Source organism: Halichoeres trimaculatus, unplaced genomic scaffold (genome assembly GCF_033239565.1).
Source record: "Halichoeres trimaculatus isolate MK-OKI-2021-1 unplaced genomic scaffold, fHalTri1.1 fHalTri1_scaffold_14, whole genome shotgun sequence".
Lineage (NCBI taxonomy): Eukaryota > Metazoa > Chordata > Actinopteri > Labriformes > Labridae > Halichoeres > Halichoeres trimaculatus.
The window spans coordinates 14,040,284-14,060,005 of NW_027437192.1; the positions used below are offsets into that span (position 1 = coordinate 14,040,284).

Sequence of the window (19,722 nt, forward strand, 5' to 3'; positions counted from 1 at the left end):
CTCTCTACAAAAATATCTGCAAGCTTTTTAGGGACATACTGGTCAACAGTGTGATCGAAAAACCAGGAGGAGAGGGCGACAGGAAATGTCTCTGTCCCATGGGACTGTGTGACATTAACAAGAGGCCGGCATGCACTCAAGTTTACACATCAGAGTCTCTTCCCATTGAGACGGGTCAGGACGGGACACTGAACTGCTCTGAGAGTTGCATGTTGCTGCTTCAGCTGGAAACCGATCAATGGAAAAGAAAATGAGGATAGAATACTTGAAAGTAGATCCTCAAGTTTACCGTCAGACCACCCTGAATGTATATGTATGATGTTTTTAAGGAGGAGAAAGGAAAAAAGAAACTCTCATATGTGCAAATGTTCTGTAAACACTTACAGTATGAAAGATAAGAAGCTCTGCATATCTTTTCAAATCTTCAGGGAGCTGAGCGTTTATCTGCCTCATATTTCGTTCACACATCCCCAGTGGGAGATCGATGTAAAGGCCGCTGAGAGCAAATGTAGCTGCTGTATCTTTTGAGAGAAAGAGTGAACACAATCTTGTGCGAGTATTACGATCTAACAAGCAAATATCTGTAATATGAGAGCGAGGGGAGAGACTCGATGAATTATGCAGTTTCAATTTCCCCCTACGTTAGGGAGGATGGATCAATTCCTCATGTTAATGCCATTAACCCTAAGGATGGGGCAGTGTTGCCATGGTAACATAAAGGATGTCCCTTGATGGGAGGCACCTGTTTTCATGCTCCTACAAGCTTGCAGGCATAAACACATGGACGGACACCGATTAGTAAATTAGACTGTGCCAAACTGACTAGAATTAGATGATAACACACTCTCCCTCTGGCTGCACACACTCCTCGTATATACAACACAAATTACAGGCTATATGCAAATGTTTGTGTGCATTTTAATGCACATAGTTGAATTGTCATAGTCAGAAAGTGGTCCCTGTTGAAATGCATGTTGCTTTGTTGGTTAGTGTTCCTTGGTGCCATTATGCATTCATTCCAGTTAAATCCTCGTCCCTTTCTCTCTCTTTCTTTCTCCGTCCTTCGTTCTCTTTCTTTTTATCCCACACTCTCTTGCCTCTTGGCAGCAGTCCCCTCATCCTTCTTCTCCCCTCCCCCATTCTGCCCTCCCCCCACTGTCCAAATGGCCCTCAGGTCAGGACACAAGATGGTCAGTGGTGTGTTTATTAGTGTGCATATCCATGTTCAATATTTTCCCATAAAAAAAAACAGAAATCACCCAAAAAGCCATAAATAAGACAATTTGTGCATTAAGTGAACGTCATCTGTAAGTTGCCCTTAAAATTGTTTAACCCACGTGGCAAAATATATGAACTCCCAGACGTTTGTAACCAACAAATCAAATGTGAGCAATTGCAGTCACTGCACACAACTGTTATATGCCAGTGTTTTCTCAAACTGCAACTCGAACTGCTGTGACTTCCAGTTGACTAATATTCTTGGGTTTGGCTGCTGCAACCTCTTTCTTCAAACCCACCATAGATTTTCTATGGGGTTCGAGTCAGACAAGTCAAAATTATTCCTAGATGTCTTCTGAAACCAAGCCTTGGTGGACTTTGGGATAAGCTCTGGAGCGTATTCCTAGTGAATAGTCCAACAACAACTTTAGCTTTCTCACACATGGCATAACATGTATTCCTTTGATTTTTTTTATACTTGATTTAATCCATCTGGCACTTCACACTTTGCAGGTTTCACCTGCCAGAAGAAGCAAAGCAGCCCCAGAGCATCTCTGAGGCACCGTCATGCTTCACTGTAGGCCAGTTGTGCTTTTTCAGATATTCAATTTTTCTCATCCAGAATTCCAGATGTTCTACGCCCTTTTTTTTTTAACTGGCTTTGAGCATGTAGGAGCTGACTTTTCTTATGCTCACAGTTCAGTAAAAGCATAGGTCTTGAAGTTGCACCATTTAGATCTCAGGTGTTTGCACCTTGGTGTGCACTTTAACTTTAAGCCCCATCAGGCCTAACCTATAAAACCTGTACCAAACTGTATTGATCCATACTAGGCTGCTTGGAGGAAATGGGCTTTAGCGCCCGCTGTAGGTCTCTTGAGGGTTTTTGACCACCTTCTTCCCCAGGAATCTGGGTTTACTTGTTATTCCAACATCACCATCAAGTAGTTGCAAGATAACAATGCTATATAGCATTCTAGTCTATGCTGTAGTGAGAGACTGAGATTAAAAGGAGCAGAAGATGGTTAGAAGAGGTTTTTATGCCAAAAAGTTTTCTTCTGTTTTAACTGGATTTAGCACACAGTCTGAACAGGCCCTGCAGGGTTCTGGGTGGTTATTTAATTTTTTTCTGGCTGCAGAGCTCATAAATGTTGTTTCTAGGGTGTGATACGGATATGTTTACTGCTAAATTGCATCTTTGCTTGTATTCATGTATTCGCAGCCCAGAAAGATCATAGAAAATTAGATAAAGCAGCTCTTTTGCATACAATGCATCTGAAATGATATCTCCTGACTCATTTCCCCAAACGAAGTCTCTGCACACGCTCTCATTGTGAGGAAAAAACTCCAGTCATCATTTTTCTCTCTTCTTCTTTTGTAACTCTCCAAATGGAACTTAAGATTCCTGCTGTGCTGCAAACTTGCCCGACTGCTTCTCCAAGAAAGTTGAGCCTCTTTTGTCCCCTAAAAACTGGATTATTTATTATTGTGGAAATGCCTCTGGCGCTCCTCTGAGAGGCTTCCTGGGGCTCATTTCTCAGCAGCCATCCAGCTGTAAACCTTCCTCGTCTGTGTGCGCCCTGAGGACCCTGCAGAAGGAGGGTGTCACAGCTCCGGAAACTGAAGCACTGCACTGTTGGCGAATGTTAATTCTATCCTTTTCTCTTTATCGTTTGCTGCTACCCCAACAGCTTGTCCAACAGATGAAACTCCCCCCTCCACACGCTCTCAAGCTGACTCCATCATTTTGCATTGAGGGTTTTGCTTTGATGGGGCTCGTGGTGAGTCTCAGGTCTCTCTAAGTGTGTGTGCAGCTGTGTGAAGCTAGAAATTGGATTTGTGCCTTTAATTCCCAAAACACATTCCTATTCAAATGGCTTTTCCAGTCAATTATTTTCTATGGCATGAAACAGAAAACAGACACCCTGATTGTGTCTCCTCCAAGGCTTCTGTTTTCTTTCATTATAGCCTGAAAGAAAAAGAATGACAGCATGAGGGAGTACAGTTGTAGCCCTTGGCTCTATCACATGGTGTTGGCCTGTTGGTTTTCCACTGTAAAGGGTTCTTAGAGCTTTTATGTTTGCTATTTATCAGGAATAAAGACTGATGTGTATCCTCAGAGGGAGGATTGACAGTGTAGTCTCCTCATATTTAAGGACTCAGCAGTGAGGTATGTCAGTGATGTTGAATAAAGACCAATGTGTGTTAACACTGAATGGGTACTTTTGAGTTTGGATGGTGATTTGTGTGTGTAAATCAAATGTAGCAGAGTGGGAGACAGAGAGATCTGGAAGAAGAAGGATGCAGGGAGCTGCAGCTCCTTCTCTCAGAGGAAATTTGAATATTGGGTGATTTTTACTGCAGTACGGTTTTGATTAGATTCAGGAGTTATCTCCTCACACCGGTGAGCAGTCTTTGTCAGTGTTTGCTCACAGCCCTGGCTCTGAAAAGGGAAAACATACAAAGTGGCTCAGACCCAGCGAGTAAACACTCCTCCAGCCAATTAGCAAAAGTTTTAGTACACCACACTCTGACCTCTGGCTCTGCCGCCTACGAGAAACAGAGCTCACCATGAGAGAGAAAAAAACTTTTTTTACCCAAGGCTGACCTGCCCTTGGGCAGCGGATGATCAGGATTCTGCCATGTTGCTTTTTATTTGTTAGTTGTTCAGAGTTGTTTTTCTGGCATGGGAAATATCACATCTTGAGTTTTACAAGAAGCGCTTAGAAGATGGGTTTTTATGGTTGTTAGGATTAAATATTAAAATACTTTCTCAAAATTTGCATATTCAATGCCACTGGAAAGTAAGAAATATATTTACATTTGTAGTAATTTAAACCTTGTCTTTTTCAAATAGCAAAATGGATCATTTGAGTTGTACATTTAATCATTAAAGAGGGGTTACTGTAAATACCCATAGTTTAAACATGGCTTTAAAGCAACAATGCTGGTAGTTCCAAACTAAACATGAGCAAATGTTTAAATCACGACATAATTATGTGTTGTGGTGATCTCCAAAATTGTTCAAAAACTGACCAAGATGATCCTCATAAGAACTTCTAGACTTGCTGAAAGGATGAGGTCATCAAATGAAGCTCTCCTCACTAGATCATGACACTATGGAGGAGTGGGCCTCAAACACCAAAGTCTGATTGTAGCGCCTCCAGCAGGCCACCAGAGGGCTGGCCAGTCAGAGAGAAGGGGGATTATGGAGTGGTAAAACTTAAAGAGACAGCAGTAAAACAGCTAAAACAAAGTGTTTCAGAAAGAGGTTGAAAAAAGAGTTCCTAAAACACCAATGTGAGATAAATAGGTTTTTTTTTCTGTAAATCCTGTCACGCTGCTACTAGGGTAACAGGGACTGTATAAATTAAACTCAACACTAGTCATTCTTGCTCAAAGTGGTCATAGTGAAAGCTAAAGAAAAACAAGGTCTGTTAATGTGATGATGGGATTGAAAATTTTAGTAGTGAGCTGTGGAACATTTACAATCATGATATTTCCCCTCCTTTCTCAAGTTACTGAGGGTCTGCTAATGCTAGTTTCAGTCATCTGATGGCTATGACTGCAGAGCTTTTGGTTTGATCAAAACAGCATTCTATTTCTTATGAGTGCTTCTTTGTTCCATTAAGAGAAGGTTATGTCATTTCTAACCCTGGATGTACCTTAAATTTCTCCCCTAATTAAAAATGAAAGCTAATAAAGATGCAAAGCAGCAAAGACTTCTTTTAGCTTTGCTTAACGATAAGCTAATAAATTAATCAGTGTTTTCACAGTTTATCTGCATCATTTGTTTCCGATCCTGTCAAAAATCTGGTCATTGTTACTGGTTATAGCTTCACACATGCAGGAAGCTGCTTTTTCACAGCTTTTTTAATGTCATAATTAATTCAACACAGTTTTTGCAGTGTCTTTGTCAGATTGTTTAATAAATTATGAATCCAGGAATGCACCCATCTGCTCCGCTGGATCTGCCCTGACATAACTGATTCACATCAAAAAGGATGTTCTCACATCAGCAGGTGCACTCATGGATTCAGAGGGAACCATGATTCAGCTTTCAATGACGCTGCACTCAGCCTTGATGTAGCTTCATGTAAAATTGACTCCATTTAATAATATACGGCGTCTTTCACGTAGGGTAATTTCAATTAAAATTATTTCCAATGTAATTAGCTAAACCAAATGTACAAAAACTCAAAAGACTAACACTGAAAGTCAGGGTTTTACATGAGAAACAGAATCTTTTTATACAAAAGAAGTTGAACTTGTGTTTTCCAAATTCTTGGATTAAGCTTACGTCTTCCTTGTCTGATGACAGTGCATATCTCAAACTATAAATGAATGTGAGCTACCTAACAATTTTTACTATTTTGCTGCTGCTCCTGAGAATTCACAAACTCAGCATTTGAAAATCTGAGGGGAAACCAACCCATGTATCAGATTGAAACACCAAAAAAAAGAAATAAAGAACCAATCTAGCTTTTTACAACAACCATCGCCACAGTTCAAGCAGTACTACATTAGCTGAGATTACGCCTGCTCAGTAAGTTAGTTGCTGGATTTTAGCTAACCTGAGGCATACCTTCGCTAACAGCTTTTAGTTATGACTCTTAACTTGGAATTATGACCCAATTCACTTTAAGTATTGACTGTTTATTGACTGTTATTTGTCCTACAGATCTTGAAAAATAATCAGTTTAACAGTTTATAGTTAAATTGTTGTGGGAAGTTTGGTCTTGTCAAAGTAAAGCATTAAAAAGATCCCATTGGCTATCTACTCACAACAGCCATTGCTAGGGTTCTAGTAGTATTATTTTATCAAACATAACATTAGCTAGTTTGTTCCAAGCTAAGATTATGCTAGCTGTGTTCCCATTGTGCTTTTTTATGTTTAACGTTGAACTACTAACCTTAGCTTTCAGCTATTTCCTACCAAACAGTAACTTATGTGCTTGGTAGCTAAATATTAGCTTAAATGTTACTATTTTTGGCTGTAGCTAACAGGCTAACAGGCTAATAGGCTAATAGTTATGATGTTGTGGTTTTAATTTTGTCAGAGTTTCTCCCTGTGTTTATACTCTTTGTTGTTTTGAACCTGTGACTATTTTTACAGAAATCTTCAGTTTTTAACACAGGGCATGATATTTTAACTGCATTTGAGCTTTCCAGGCTGATGGGTGCAGAAAAGGAAAGAGGCTGTGTCTTGTGGCAATAAAGTGAGCTTTCTTGCTGAGAGACAGGGTTGACAGTGTCTCCTAAATATAGCAGCACCTGTTAGCATGCGTTGGTGTTAGCATACTTAAATCTCATGATAATTTCAACATCATTTTTGCATCTGAGTTAAATCAGCTGAAAATGTGGCTAAAATTTTTACATACAAGCTTCTGAGATACTGTGTAGTGATTCTTTTGAACTTTGACTTCATCATCATCATCATCATCATCATCATTGTCATTGTCCTGTACAACTGCAAACATCACAAGTCCAATAACATACCTCAACACACAAACCACTTGCTGCTTCATTATTGTCAGTGGCATTATCTGCATTCAAAACATTTTTGTGATTCCTTTCTTTCTTTCTCTCGACCACTGTAAATAGCAAAGCTGATGGGAAGAAGGGAATGTTGCCATGGTGACAAAGAGCTGTGGCAGCCGGTAATTATTCTGGTTTAAGTGCCAGCAGAGGCACACACGCTAGCTGGCACACAGCGGCGGCAGATAGTGACACCTGGACACAAGGCGCGCAGACAAACCAAATAAGGAAATTTATCAGGGAAAGGATGTGGTAAAGGTGGAAGAATGCACACATTTTTTGACCACATTCAGGCTCTAGGGGCTCTGTTAACATCTAAGGTCTGTAGAGTAGGAATGAGTACTTACCTGTATGAACAATCGGTGTGAAAACTGGGGTCTGGAGAGTGTGAAAGTGTGTGTTCATGATGTCAAATAGTCCACGTAATACACTTGATTTCATGTTTCATAGTATAACTGAGATGCGATATCATCTGGTTACTGACCACTTAGTTACAGGAGCAGAATAGTCAAAGTGTGTGTGTGAGTGTACTGTAAAGATGTACTTATGGTCGTGTGTGTGAATATGAAAGGCAGCCTGTTGCCCAATATGTATTTGATAAGTGTGTTAGAAATCACTAAGACACACCCAGATCCCTCTCTGCTCACCCACTCAGACACATTTGTCCAGCCAACCAACATTCAACCGTACACACACATACTCCCTCACACGCAGCTACACCATACGCCCTCCAAGGATAATATTCAGCTCAATGCTTTCCGTCCTCATAGCAGTAATCCCCCCCTTCTCGTTTTTTATCTGCTCTCTTCCAGGCAAGGCCAAGCTGACTAATCATCCAAGGTGTCAAGGTAAGGTTGTGTTTGCCTCTCACCAGCCACACACACTGATAGCAACATGAGCCCTGGAGCATTTTTCATCCAGGGGAAGGAAAACACAACCGGTGTTTCAACAAAAACAGGAATTCCTCAGTGTCCTTTTGAAGAAGAAGTTAAAATTGGCTTCTGCGGCTCCGTCTGACTTGCCACAAAACTTCCTCTCACTGCTAGAAGACGGGGAGTGTGTCCCTGGCTCCCATACTCCCCTGTCACATTAGCATAGGCAGGGAGAGAGAATAGATTTTTTAGCATGCAGATTCTGATTTGTAAACATTCACACACACGTTACCCCAGGCAGGAGTTGGGCTCACACAGCCCCCTGAACAGATACAGATAGGGAGGAGATAGATTGTCAGTTTTTGTCTCAGTCATCCAATCTGGTGTTGATGCCTCCCTTGATTGAAAGTCAGTGGGCATTTAAAAAGAAAGGCTAAACAGAGAAACATTAACCACCGTACTTTTTCCAATCATCCATCCAACTTCATCTCTGCACTTCTATGACTATTTAAAATATTTCTGTCAAAGCCAAATCAGTATCAGTGTCAGTGTTGGAAAACATGCCAAGTAATGAGCAGACTAACTAACACCCCCTTTCATTAGCCTCACAGAAACACTCGCATTAACTTTTTTTTTAGCAAAAAAAAGGATTGGCAGTGTACCAAAGGTGAGTGAACTTTATTTAGTTAGCTTAATATTCATTGTCTTTAAAGTTCACAAATTTTATAAGATCATTGATATTACTGCAAAAGGCAATTTTTTTGTTTGAAAACAAAATTAGTCAAAGTAAAAATTCAAGCTGTTCGTCAGTAATATGATAAATGAAATACAAAGTACAAAGGCTGGGGTTTAATTATGAAGTCATACTAAGGGCTCTAATTCCGTAGACCAGGCGCAAGCGCACTTTCTAAGTTTCCTGCAGTGCCAAGAGAGGCGCAGTCAAGGTGCAGAGGAGCGCAGAGGTGCGTGTCCATGCCTCCCTCCGCGCAAATGGCAGAGAGGGAGGAGAAAAGCCGTGAGTGGGTTTAACACAGCCGAGCCCTGTTTTCACCAATCAAATGAGCGCCTCTAAATGCCCTGCGGCCGAGGCGCAGTGTCTGATTGGTCTGAGTGATCTGAGTGATCCCCAGCAACGCGGCAGTGTGCTGGAAAGACCCGGTAGTGGAGACGGTCAGAGCCGCTGTCCCTGCAGCAGGAGAGTGGACAGAGTGGACAAATTACAGCTGCAGAGGGTGCGCTCCACTTTGTGCCGAGGATAGACCAGGTTGGAGCTGGCGAGCTTTCAGCGCACTTTTTTTGGCATGAAATTGTCACTGCGCCAACATGAATCTGCTGACATCTCCCCCTGGTGCGCCGTCAACTCCCCCTGGCGCGCAGTCACACCCATCTCTGCGCAGACGGTCTACCAAATTGTCAAACTGGCAGCGCACGGCAGTGCACAGCATGAAATTTACACTGCGCAGGGTGCGCCAGGCTTGCGCCCCCTGTGCTGCGCCACAGAATTAAAGCCCTAAGTGTCAAATGGAAATTAACAATAAAAAATGTCTAGATGAAATCAAATGCAGGAAAGTAATGCCTAAAGCCTCAATATGTTATATGCAGACGATGCGCTGATCTGACCCCCAAAAGTGAAAAGCCATTTTGGCAATTCTTTCTTTTTTGGACAAAATCCCTAAGAAAAAGACCCTGCCATTACCAACCAGTGTTTATAAGTTTAACCTAAGTGGTGAACAGAATTCGTTATTTAAATTTTTATTAAATTATTATTACAAATGTTTTTAATATCAATCCATAAATCAAGTTCAGGAGTCTCAATACATCAGGAAAAAAAGATACAGCTCTGATTCTGCCTTAACGTTTTCTGCCCTCCATTTCTATCACACCCTACAAATGTCCTCCCCTTCACACACAATGCTTTACAAACCCTCTACTGCACATTTATTTGTTCAGAGTTTTCTGTGGCTTTGGAAAAGCACATAAGCTCATCCCTACCACCGCCTCCCCCCGGGGGCCTGAGTCACCCTCAGCACCACACAGTGCCATAAATCACCCGAGATAACATCTGGGGTTCCATCAGTTCAGAGAAAGCAAACTTTGGTTGTTAGACGGAGACGTGATGAGATTGCTTATGCTGTGCGCAGAGCCCAGACAGACACCAGTTGTGTGTACAAGGAGCCACTGCAGCAGATCCACAGTCTGCACTGCAGTCTGAATAAGCTATGCGCTGCCATCTGCTGGTCGCAAGCAGTAGTTCAAAGTTGAGCCTCTGATTATGATGTGACAGTTTGGGAAGCTGGGATTTTGGACTAATTTAGCTGTGTTAAGCATGTGTTTTTACAAATTTCAAATGTTGTCTCACAGTCTGATGGGGTCAAACTGACGTTTCCATCCTGCTTTTTCATGTCAAATAAGGGTCATGATAAAAGTTTAAACAGAGTGATAATTTTATCCTTAAGTAAACAGTGCTCATCTTTCACTAACAATATCCATTTGGAAAGGGATACAAAAAATTTAAAATGAGGGTTATTTCAGAGCATGTTTTATTTCATTAGAAGTCAAATTACACTGAGTTTCAAAGGTGTCCTTTAGCTCAAGGCTGTTTGTGTGTGTTAATTGAAAAAGAAAAACACTGTCAGTAAATTATTTAATTTTCTTTACTGGGTTTCTGTCTGCAAACGCTTCAATTACAGTGTTTAATGTGATACATCATGTTTCTTTTTTCCATTTTCTTGTGTTTCCTCAGGCGGTACCTGTTCGATGTCCTCTCCTCCCACAGTGTGATGCGTCATGGCTCCGGTGCTGAGTGGCGTGTGGTGGGGACCGGAGGCCGGTGTCCTCGGGTCAGGGGCGGCAGCTGCCACTGGTGTGGCGTCATGGCTGGGCAGTGGGCAGCTGGTCCTGGCCGTCACCCTCAGCACCCTCACTGCCCTCCTGCTGCTCTCTGTGCTGCTGCTACTGTGTGCTAGCTGCAAGGGGTGAGCCACACGAGCACGGACAAACGTGCACTGCGCTGACCTTTATGATTACTTCTCTTGTTCTGAAAAGCACATACGTTATGAAACATGTCAGGAAAGTCTGCAGTGTGTTAGATAAGAATGTGTATGTTTTAAATATAGCCACATCCTGCGGACAAATAACTGAGAAAAATCTCCTCTCTCTGTAAATGCTCGCTGTGCATTGCTAAATTGAAAATAGCACACGTACCTTGGAGAGCATTCTTGGCAAAAGTGCTCATAGGTGTGGCAGCAATGAGGAATGGTTCTGCTATGTGTAAATAAAGAATGTCTTCTGGGATATCATGATTTAAAAGCAACAACTATAAATGAATCAGTGTGCTCTCCAAAGGTACGTTGTTTGTAGTAACTTTGGAGCATTGTAACAGTTTATGAAACAACACCTTTAAGGCTGAACTGGGCAAACAGGAGTTCACCTATAAACTCTGTACAGATAAGAGACTTTAGTCTAAACAATAAGCTATAAACACTATCTGAAATATCAAAGCTCAGTTGTGTCTTTGTGTCAATAATCTAATTTGACTCTCCTCTCCCATCTTCCCATCCTTCTCTCATTCTAGGCAGAAGAAGGCTGCAAATGCTCAACCAGCAGGTGACCATGAAAACCTCATGAATGGAGTGAGTAGCACCACAGGAGCACAAGCGCGCTCTGCACATGTCAAAACCGTTTAAAATGGTTACAGATACACACCTTATGTTAGTTTATCGTAAAGACTGGAGACAGCGAGCTTTACTCTGTGCAAAAGTTACAAAACAATATTTGAGTTTCAAAAAAGACAAAATACAGGACAGATTTATGAAATACAATATGGTTCGGTTCTTAACTACAAAGCTGAAATGAGCCTTTCCGTAATAAGGGAAATACAATTCAAGTTTGCAACACTTGACACAATTAACAAGCTCCAGCTGAAATCTTAGAATTTCTAAGAAAAACTGGAGGGGTGAAGGTTGAAGTCAACCCTTTTTTAAGACCTCCTCCTCTTATCTCACAAAACAAACAAACAAAAAAACCCACCACAAAATAGGTGAATAGGTGCATAGCAACAACAACGTTGATGCTTTTTTTTGTTGACAATAATTGGAAATAAGTGCACAATAACATAGGCCTATTATTCAGTATTCTTCGTGGTCTATTTTAAAACGAAGTGGTTTTTGTACTTCTTTTTTTAGCCTTCCTAATGTACTACATGTTTTTACTTCTTCAGAAGAGGATTCTCATAGATTGACCGCTCTAACCAACAGACTGTGAGATTTGTTATTTTTTCGTAGCTTTGTTTTTTGAAAAATGAATCATACACTAAAATAAAATATTACTCATTACAATAGAATACAATAGTTTACAATATGTTGTGATGTATGACAGTGAAATACTCTACGATATGATGCCATATGATGCTGTGCCATAATATTACATTATGCCTTATTATGTTTTCATATCATACAGTGCATTAAACACTCTGATATGTTCCTATGTTTACATGATTTCATGATGATATAGTATAATACCAGGCTGTAAAAAAACGCAGGAAATGACAGAGCAATCTGCTTTTTGACTTTAAAGGAAAATTTGTTTTGTACTGATACACTGCACACATTCAGCTGCTTTCAGGTTCTCTCGCTTTTATACCAAAGCATCCACATTATGCTGAGATGACACACACTCACAGTCCTCATTAGCCCCAGTCTGTGTGAGTGACATGTCTATAATCAGGGAGTGTGTAACCACTTGTAAATGAGGCTGCGGATGGAACTTTCACATTGGCTGCATGCCTGAATAAAAACACGCGCACACACACACACACACACACATGTGCATGCACAGTCACTCACACACTCATCTCCACTCTGGTATCCTGTGACACAAAAACCCTCTGACATTTCCCTCCAACCCACATCCATTAATGTGACACAGAAACATACACAAACAAATCTGCCTTACACAGCTGACTGACAGCCTCAAGTGTGATCACTCCTGAGGAAAACTGGTAATAGAAGAAGTCCACACAAAGTAGTGATAGTACTTATTCCCTTTTTCCCCAAGTCATTAAAAAAGAAATCTTAATTTAATCCAATAAAAGGCAATAAGAAAACAGGCAAACCTTTTTTTCAGGAGCTAAATATTTAACGTTAATAGGGTTGACCTTTGCCCTTACTGGGTTTGTACCCGTCATGGAGTGATGGTGCTGTCATGAGAGAAAGACAGGACGGCGTAATTACTGACTCCCATAATGGTGCTGCTACAGTAGCTAAGTAACATTTAAGTGTGACAAATGCCCAGTTTTCACAGACTGAGTGATGTGCACTCACTCTCTTATCCTGTCACTCCCTCTGCAGCTGCGTTTGTGAGTTAAACACACGCAGCCCTTTTGCCTTTGATGAATATCTTCACTACAACCTGTAAATTCACAGGCTTGTCATATAGTTTGGTGAGTGGCACACTGTATAAGCAAACTAGCTCCCCTAATGTCCCTGCAATGTCATATATCCCTGAATCATCAAGAGATCAACCATAAAGACCGCAGTCAGGTCATGAATGTGGCTGAAACATGAAGGTTTGTGACCTCATGCCCAAAATCAGCTCTCCATTTATTGTTACTCTGTTTCACATTAGACGGAAAAATCCTAACCACAAAACAACGCAGACAGAGGAGTTTGGGCCACAAAATAGTTAAAGATTACATCATAGGCAGCAATAGCTATGAGAGTAATTGACCACTAGGTGGAGGTGTGGAGCTTCAGACTCACAAGCTTCTGCTTCCCCTAGAAAGAAAAACACAAAAACAAAGAAACCTGCACCTGGTTATGAATCCTAACAGCTCTTACTCATGTATGATGGAGTGATATCATATGTGTCTAACATGTTGAGTGTCTAACATGCATTTCGGTCAGTTATGCCTTAACGCTGCAGGGTCTTATATGCAGTTGAAACTGGTGCAGTGTGCATTCAGCGACACTTATTTAGAGGCAAGTGTTAATTGAAGTGTTTGCTGGTGATGTTACACATATAGAAAACAGTCTTTAACTAGAGGATGTGGTTTAAAGATGTCATGTTCTGCTCTGCTGAAGTGTCCTTGAGCAGGGCTAAGCCCTTGCCAGCTGCAGGGTTGTTGTTTGGTAGCCTTGTTGAAGGGGGGAAGGTTAAATGAGGGAACAAGCGTCCCTGTGGGGATCCTCTTCTTGGGTAATGATTTTAATGCCCGTCTTCCTCCCTCATCTGAAGACTGTGCTTTCATTTTTGACTCCAGTGTCTGGTAATATTGTGACATGAAAAACAAAAAGTGACACACATTGTGAAACTTCTAAGGCAGAATTTTTATTAAAGACAGATGTCTGATCAGCTGAGCCAGTGATGAGCAAGGTTTCAATCAACTGCGATGAAAATAAACAGCATCACGTCTTTAATAGGCAAAAATCAAGCTCTAATTGTCTTATGTTGATGATAAAAATAGACACGATTTAATTAAGCACGCTTACCATACTGATTATGAGCTTTAAGTAATCAGTCATTTTCTTTGAATGGCTCTGAAAGACCCAGATAAATAACAGATTGTGAACAGTGCTGAAAAAAATACATACAGAAATCCTGACAAATAATCTCCAAGCACATTACAATCTGCTGACACTGACTTTTTGATTCCACAAAGGTGTGAAAGTCAAGAGCACAGCGTCATTAATTTCAATTCCTTTCAGGGCTTCACAAGTTTCTAGGTCTTAATTTTAGTTTTTAGATTAAATATCTTTTTTAATTTACTTAAATGCTTTTTGTAGCTCAGAGATCAGCCCTTCAGTGAAAAACATCTCCTCCTTTGTTGTGCAGGTGTCGGAGAGGGAGACGATCAGCCAATCAGCAGACAGTCCTGCTACTGAAGGGGCGGTCAGCAGCTCCCACAATGGTCCTCTTACAAGCGGTACAAGTAAGCACAGATAGTTAGCTTTAGCTTTATACTCCACGTTTGAACTTAATGGTGCTGATTTTATAAAGCCTGTTTGCAGAAGAGAGCAAGCTTTTGTCTTCTTCTACTTTCATAATTCTGCAACGATGTAATCACAAATCTTAAGTGGCTGTTGTTATGCAACATGTTGGTTGTTTTTGATTTATTTCAAACCTCAAGGACTGTATAGTCATATCTGACTGAACAAGAACACTAACAGGAGATGGAAAGTCAAGCAGCCCAGCTGTTATCAGCTGACAGGCTGCTGATCAAATCATTGTTTCCAGTCACTCATGACCAATCACAGCTCATTCTAAGTCAGGGCAGTCAATTTAGATATGCCTTACCTCTTAATGATCCCTGCGTGCTGGTTATGCATTACCTCCTCCTGTCAAGAATAAATGTCTGTTTTTAGCCTTGAAATGCACTTCCTGTAAAGCCAAGACATGCTACTTAACTAACACAGGGACCACTACAAAAAGCATTTTCCTCAGCGCTAGGCACAACAGTATAACCATTTAGCAGTTAATGGTTAAAAACGATGGCCAGAGTGTTCCTGACTGAAATGACTTTGAAGTAAATGTCAAAACTCTGCTCTTATAAAATCACTTTGAAAGTCACCTAATTATCTTTTGTCTTTTTACCCCCACTCACTTTCCTTTTCTCCTACTCCACCAGTCCTCACAGACACACAGGACACCAGTCCTCAGCCGTCAGAGGAAATGCTCTCCAGCCAATCAGAGCTCAGGTCCTCCAAGTGTCCTCAAGACCGCGAGCTGCCCAGCATCCCTCCCAACAACGCCCTTATTGGGGACGGACCCCCAGCCTCAGGAGACAGCACCTATGAGGTCATTGTTTAAAGTCACTTCTGCAAAGAGGAGCGGGTTTAATTGATTGAAGTGTTTATTAGCTGGCCTGGTGATTCATTTTTAGATTTATCTGGCCAAACTCAAACTTAAAATAGAAACAAAAGATTTTTCTCTTCATAAAGTCGCTAAGTTGATAGAATACAAAGCAGGGAAACATGTTCCATCTAATTTATAAGCTCTTAAAAAGTCACACTGGAGTATGTATTTGATACCTAGGTGGTGAAGGAGATGGCGTCTGCATCACGTGACGTCAGTGTCGAAGACTCCCTGTACGAGACGGTCAAGGAACTCAAAGACCCCCCAACACAGCCTGGCCTCCCTAATGGTACCCTCCAGCTGAGCCCTGATGACCCTCCTCCTCCTCATCCCCCTGCCCTCCTCAACGGCCACCTCAGCCCAAGCACACCTGAGCGGGGGCCCCTGTGCGCAGGGGTCGAGTACGCTTCTGTTGACCTTAATAAGAAGAGCCGCCACAGCGCTGACATGGAGGCCAAAAGACGCTCGGATAATGCCAGCGTTCCTGCTTGTAAGCCTCTGGAGGAGCCAGAGGAGGACTTACCTCCGCCAGTACCAGAGAAAGTTCTGGATGAAAATGACAACCAAGCAGTGATGATGAATGGGCTGGTGGGAGCTGGGCTGCACAATGGAGAGGTGAGGATAAGGCTGTTTCTTACATCTGTAGATTTTAATTTACTCATGTTTGCATAAATCATGCCTGATTTGACTGGAGAGAGAAAACTGTCCGAGTCCAAATGTTTACATAAAGCAGATGAAATATTACTTAACAGCGTAACACATCATTTAAGAACATACACTCACTGTCCACTTTATTAGGTACACCTTGCTAGTACTGGGTTGGACCCCCTTTTGCTTCAGAACTGCCTTAATCCTTCATGGCATAGATTCAACAAGGTACTGGGAACGTTCCTCAGAGAGTTTGGTCCATATCGACATGATAGCATCACACAGTTGCTGCAGATTTGTCGGCTGAACATCCATGATGAGAATCTCCCGTTCCACCACATCCCATAGGTGCTCTAGTAGATTGAGATCTGGTGACTGTGGAGGTCATTAGAGTACAGGGAACTCATTGTCATGGTCAAGATACCAGTCTGAGATGATTCCAGCTTTATGACATGGAGCGTTATCCTGCTGGAAGTAGCCATCAGAAGATGGGTACACTGTGCTCATAAAGGGATGGACATGGTCAGCAACAATACTCAAATAGGCTGTGGCGTTTAAACCATGTTCAGTTAGTACTAAGGGGGCCGAAGTGAGCCAAGAAAATCTCCCGTAAACCATTACACCACCACTACCAACCTGAACCGTTGATACAAGGGCAGGATGGATCCATGCTTTCATATTGATGACGCCAAATTCGGACCCTACCATCTGAATGTCAGAGCAGAAATCCAGACTCATCTGACCAATCTCCTATTATCCAATTTTGGTGAACCAGTGCCAATTGCAGCTAGTTTCCTGTTCCTAGCTGACAGGAGGCACCCGATGTGGTCTTCTGCTGCTGTAGCCCATCTGCCTCAAGGTTGGATGTGTTGTGCGTTCAGAGATGCTCTTCTTCAGACCTCGGTCGTAACAAGTGCCTATTTGATTTACTGTTGCCTTTCTATCAACTCAAACCAGTCTGGCCATTCTCCTTTGACCTCTGGCATCAATGCATTGAGTTGCTGCCGTGTGATTGGCTGATTAGAAATTTGCGTTAACTAACCGGTGAGTGTGTATTCAAACAAAGTCCTTGTTTTTTCCTTGTCATAGCCAAAGCCAAGCAGAGTATCCTACAGATATCTGAAGCCTAACTGATCTTATTCCTCTATACACATGAGGTCATCTTATTGGAAGCATTGTGCAGAAAGATTGAAGTAGCAAGAGAGCAAACATAAGGAACAAAGAAAAGTAGAGATGTGTCACTTCTACAATTATCATCTGCTAAGCCGCCTGCTCAGTGCCGCCTCAGGGAGAGCGACAGACCGAGGGAAGAAATTTAAGAGAGAGAGAAAATGGGAGCTGGAGTGAGAAGAGTAGCAGAGAGTAATAGATAAAACGGAGATAAAGACGGAGTGGTGACGGCTCAAAAAGAGCTGAAAGGAGCATGAGGGGTGAGATAGAAAGAGAGCCAAGAGTGAGAAGAAGAGAGAAGAAACCCAGAAGCGTATAAATGAAGACATCTGTAGTCGAGAGGAAGAGGTGGGGGGAAAGGAAAGAAGGATAACAAAGCAAATGTCGATCAAAAGCAGTGAGAGATGATGCTAAGGAGCAGAGAGTGAGGTAAAAGAGAGGTGGAGGTTAAAAAAAGGGAAGAAAAACAGAGCAGTGTCATGCACCGATCATACAGAGCAGAGCTGCTCCTGCTGCTCGCAGCGTGCTGCCGTCCACATGCCGAGATCCATCAGAGACACACAAACACACCAGCCAGCACACACACTGATGCTCTCACAGAGCTCAGAGAGATTGCATCAGACTGTTGACAAGCAGGCAAACATAACTCACAGCGTCAATCTGTCACAAAGCTGCATTATGTGGAAACTTTTCTTTTCAATTTAATGATTTCTACCACCTGATGTTCTTTCCCGCTGTCAGTTAAAAGGGTTATAACCGTTACATTTTCAGTGTTACAGGTGTGGCTCTAAAGTACTCAGCTGTTTTTATGCTGATAGATGTATAAACATAAGCCAAGACTAGAGGACGAATCCCTGTGACTTTATTGATCCAGTCTTTGACCTTGGCTGTGTGGTTTTAACTTCTGATCTAACTCTTGCATCAATTTTGCTCTGTGCATCGTACTAAGCTGCACTGCTCTAAAGAGCATTTAAATTTTAGAACAGTATTGTAGGAAATTTTTGAGCAAGCTAATTTGCTGATGCTAGCATTACCTCATAATCAGCAACACTTGCAGTTTGGGGTTAACGCCAGTGAAAAAGACAGAGATTAATGAGCATGATTAAATTTTAGAGGGAGCAAACTTACATCAAATTAAAAAAAAAAAAAAAGACAATGCTAAGATCAAGCAGTATCTCTCTTCTCCACTCCTAGGACTTAGCATGAAGCCAGGCACTGCAACTGTCTTTTATTTTGAAGTTCCTTTCCTTGTGAGTTTTTCCAAATTGAGGGTGTGGCCGACTTGATAGACAGGCACACTGTAGCTGTTAGTGGGGAGCTTTGATTTCGCCTCTCCGCCTTATACGAGATTGACCAGAGATACTTCGAGAGGCTGTTTACTCAACAAAGGTTTTAGGGTGAAACGCAAAAGTTTTGTTGCGTTTCAGCCTCGCGTTTACATGGAAGACCTAAAACGCAAACTTTTGAAAACGGCCTCCAGAGTGGGATTTTTCTGAAATGCTGCCGACACCGTTTCCGTGTAAACAGTAAGCTGGCATTTTTAGTGGAAACAATGACGTCGCACTCCACTTTGCTCTTCATGCTTACAACAGGACAACAGAACCATTGTTACGGTCATCCTGAAGTACTGTGTTGTGCTTGTGCTGCTCAATCTACTGAATCTGACTGTCTTTCAACAAAACGTGCATCTTTTACTCCACTTTTGAACTTAGTATTCCCCAATACACCAGATGACCGGCTCAACTCTACTTCGGTGGACATCTCCAAAAAGAGGCTTCTGGACAAGACAGTTATAGTGCCGACCATAGGCCTGGCATGATTACTACTGTGTTTTCAGTTCCTCTGCGTCTCTGTGTAAACTCAGACTCTTTTTACTGGGTTCAAGCGTTTTCAGATGAAACGTTTTCATGTAAATGGGGCCTCAGTCTGCTTGTCCAAGATGGCATCCGCAAATGATGGGCTGCAAAATTCAATGGGTTGGGGCTAGTATGGCCTAGATCACACAACTCATCAGGCTAGCCCATGTCTGGGGTTTGAACACAACCTGCTGTCTTTTCCCAACTCTCAGACTGTTTTCTGGTTCAACTACTGTCCTGTCAAAAAAACAAAACAAAACAAAGAAATGAAGAAAAAAAGATGATGTCATGAAGACTCCGTCCATGTATTATACAGTAAATGGTGATAGTACATAAGGTCACCAGGCAGGTATCCCAAAAGATCTACTGTGCTTTGGAATCACATAGTGGTTAAAGCACATGTCCACACATTGCTAGTTATCTGGGAAACCGCATGTGGTTTTTCTTGCCATCCACACAAAACCGCAGTTTTACACTACTTACAAACATTTAAAAAAAAAAAACTCTGGTGAAAGTGAGGACTGTTGTAAACAGCATTTTTGATTCTTAAACATCACAGCTGGATGAAAGGG

At 41.8% G+C, this 19,722-nt stretch overlaps 1 protein-coding gene across 1 annotated transcript in view; it reads left to right on the forward strand.

Annotated features, from left to right (window-relative positions):
- Positions 1-19,722, forward strand: part of pag1 (phosphoprotein membrane anchor with glycosphingolipid microdomains 1) — a 70,452-nt gene that overhangs the window by 42,098 nt on the left and 8,632 nt on the right. The window contains exons 3-8 of the mRNA XM_074686894.1: positions 7,566-7,601; positions 10,369-10,600; positions 11,200-11,257; positions 14,457-14,553; positions 15,250-15,419; positions 15,657-16,091. Coding sequence (XP_074542995.1) covers positions 10,413-10,600; positions 11,200-11,257; positions 14,457-14,553; positions 15,250-15,419; positions 15,657-16,091 — 948 coding nt within the window. The 5' untranslated portion in view covers positions 7,566-7,601; positions 10,369-10,412. The remainder of the gene's footprint in view (positions 1-7,565; positions 7,602-10,368; positions 10,601-11,199; positions 11,258-14,456; positions 14,554-15,249; positions 15,420-15,656; positions 16,092-19,722) is intronic.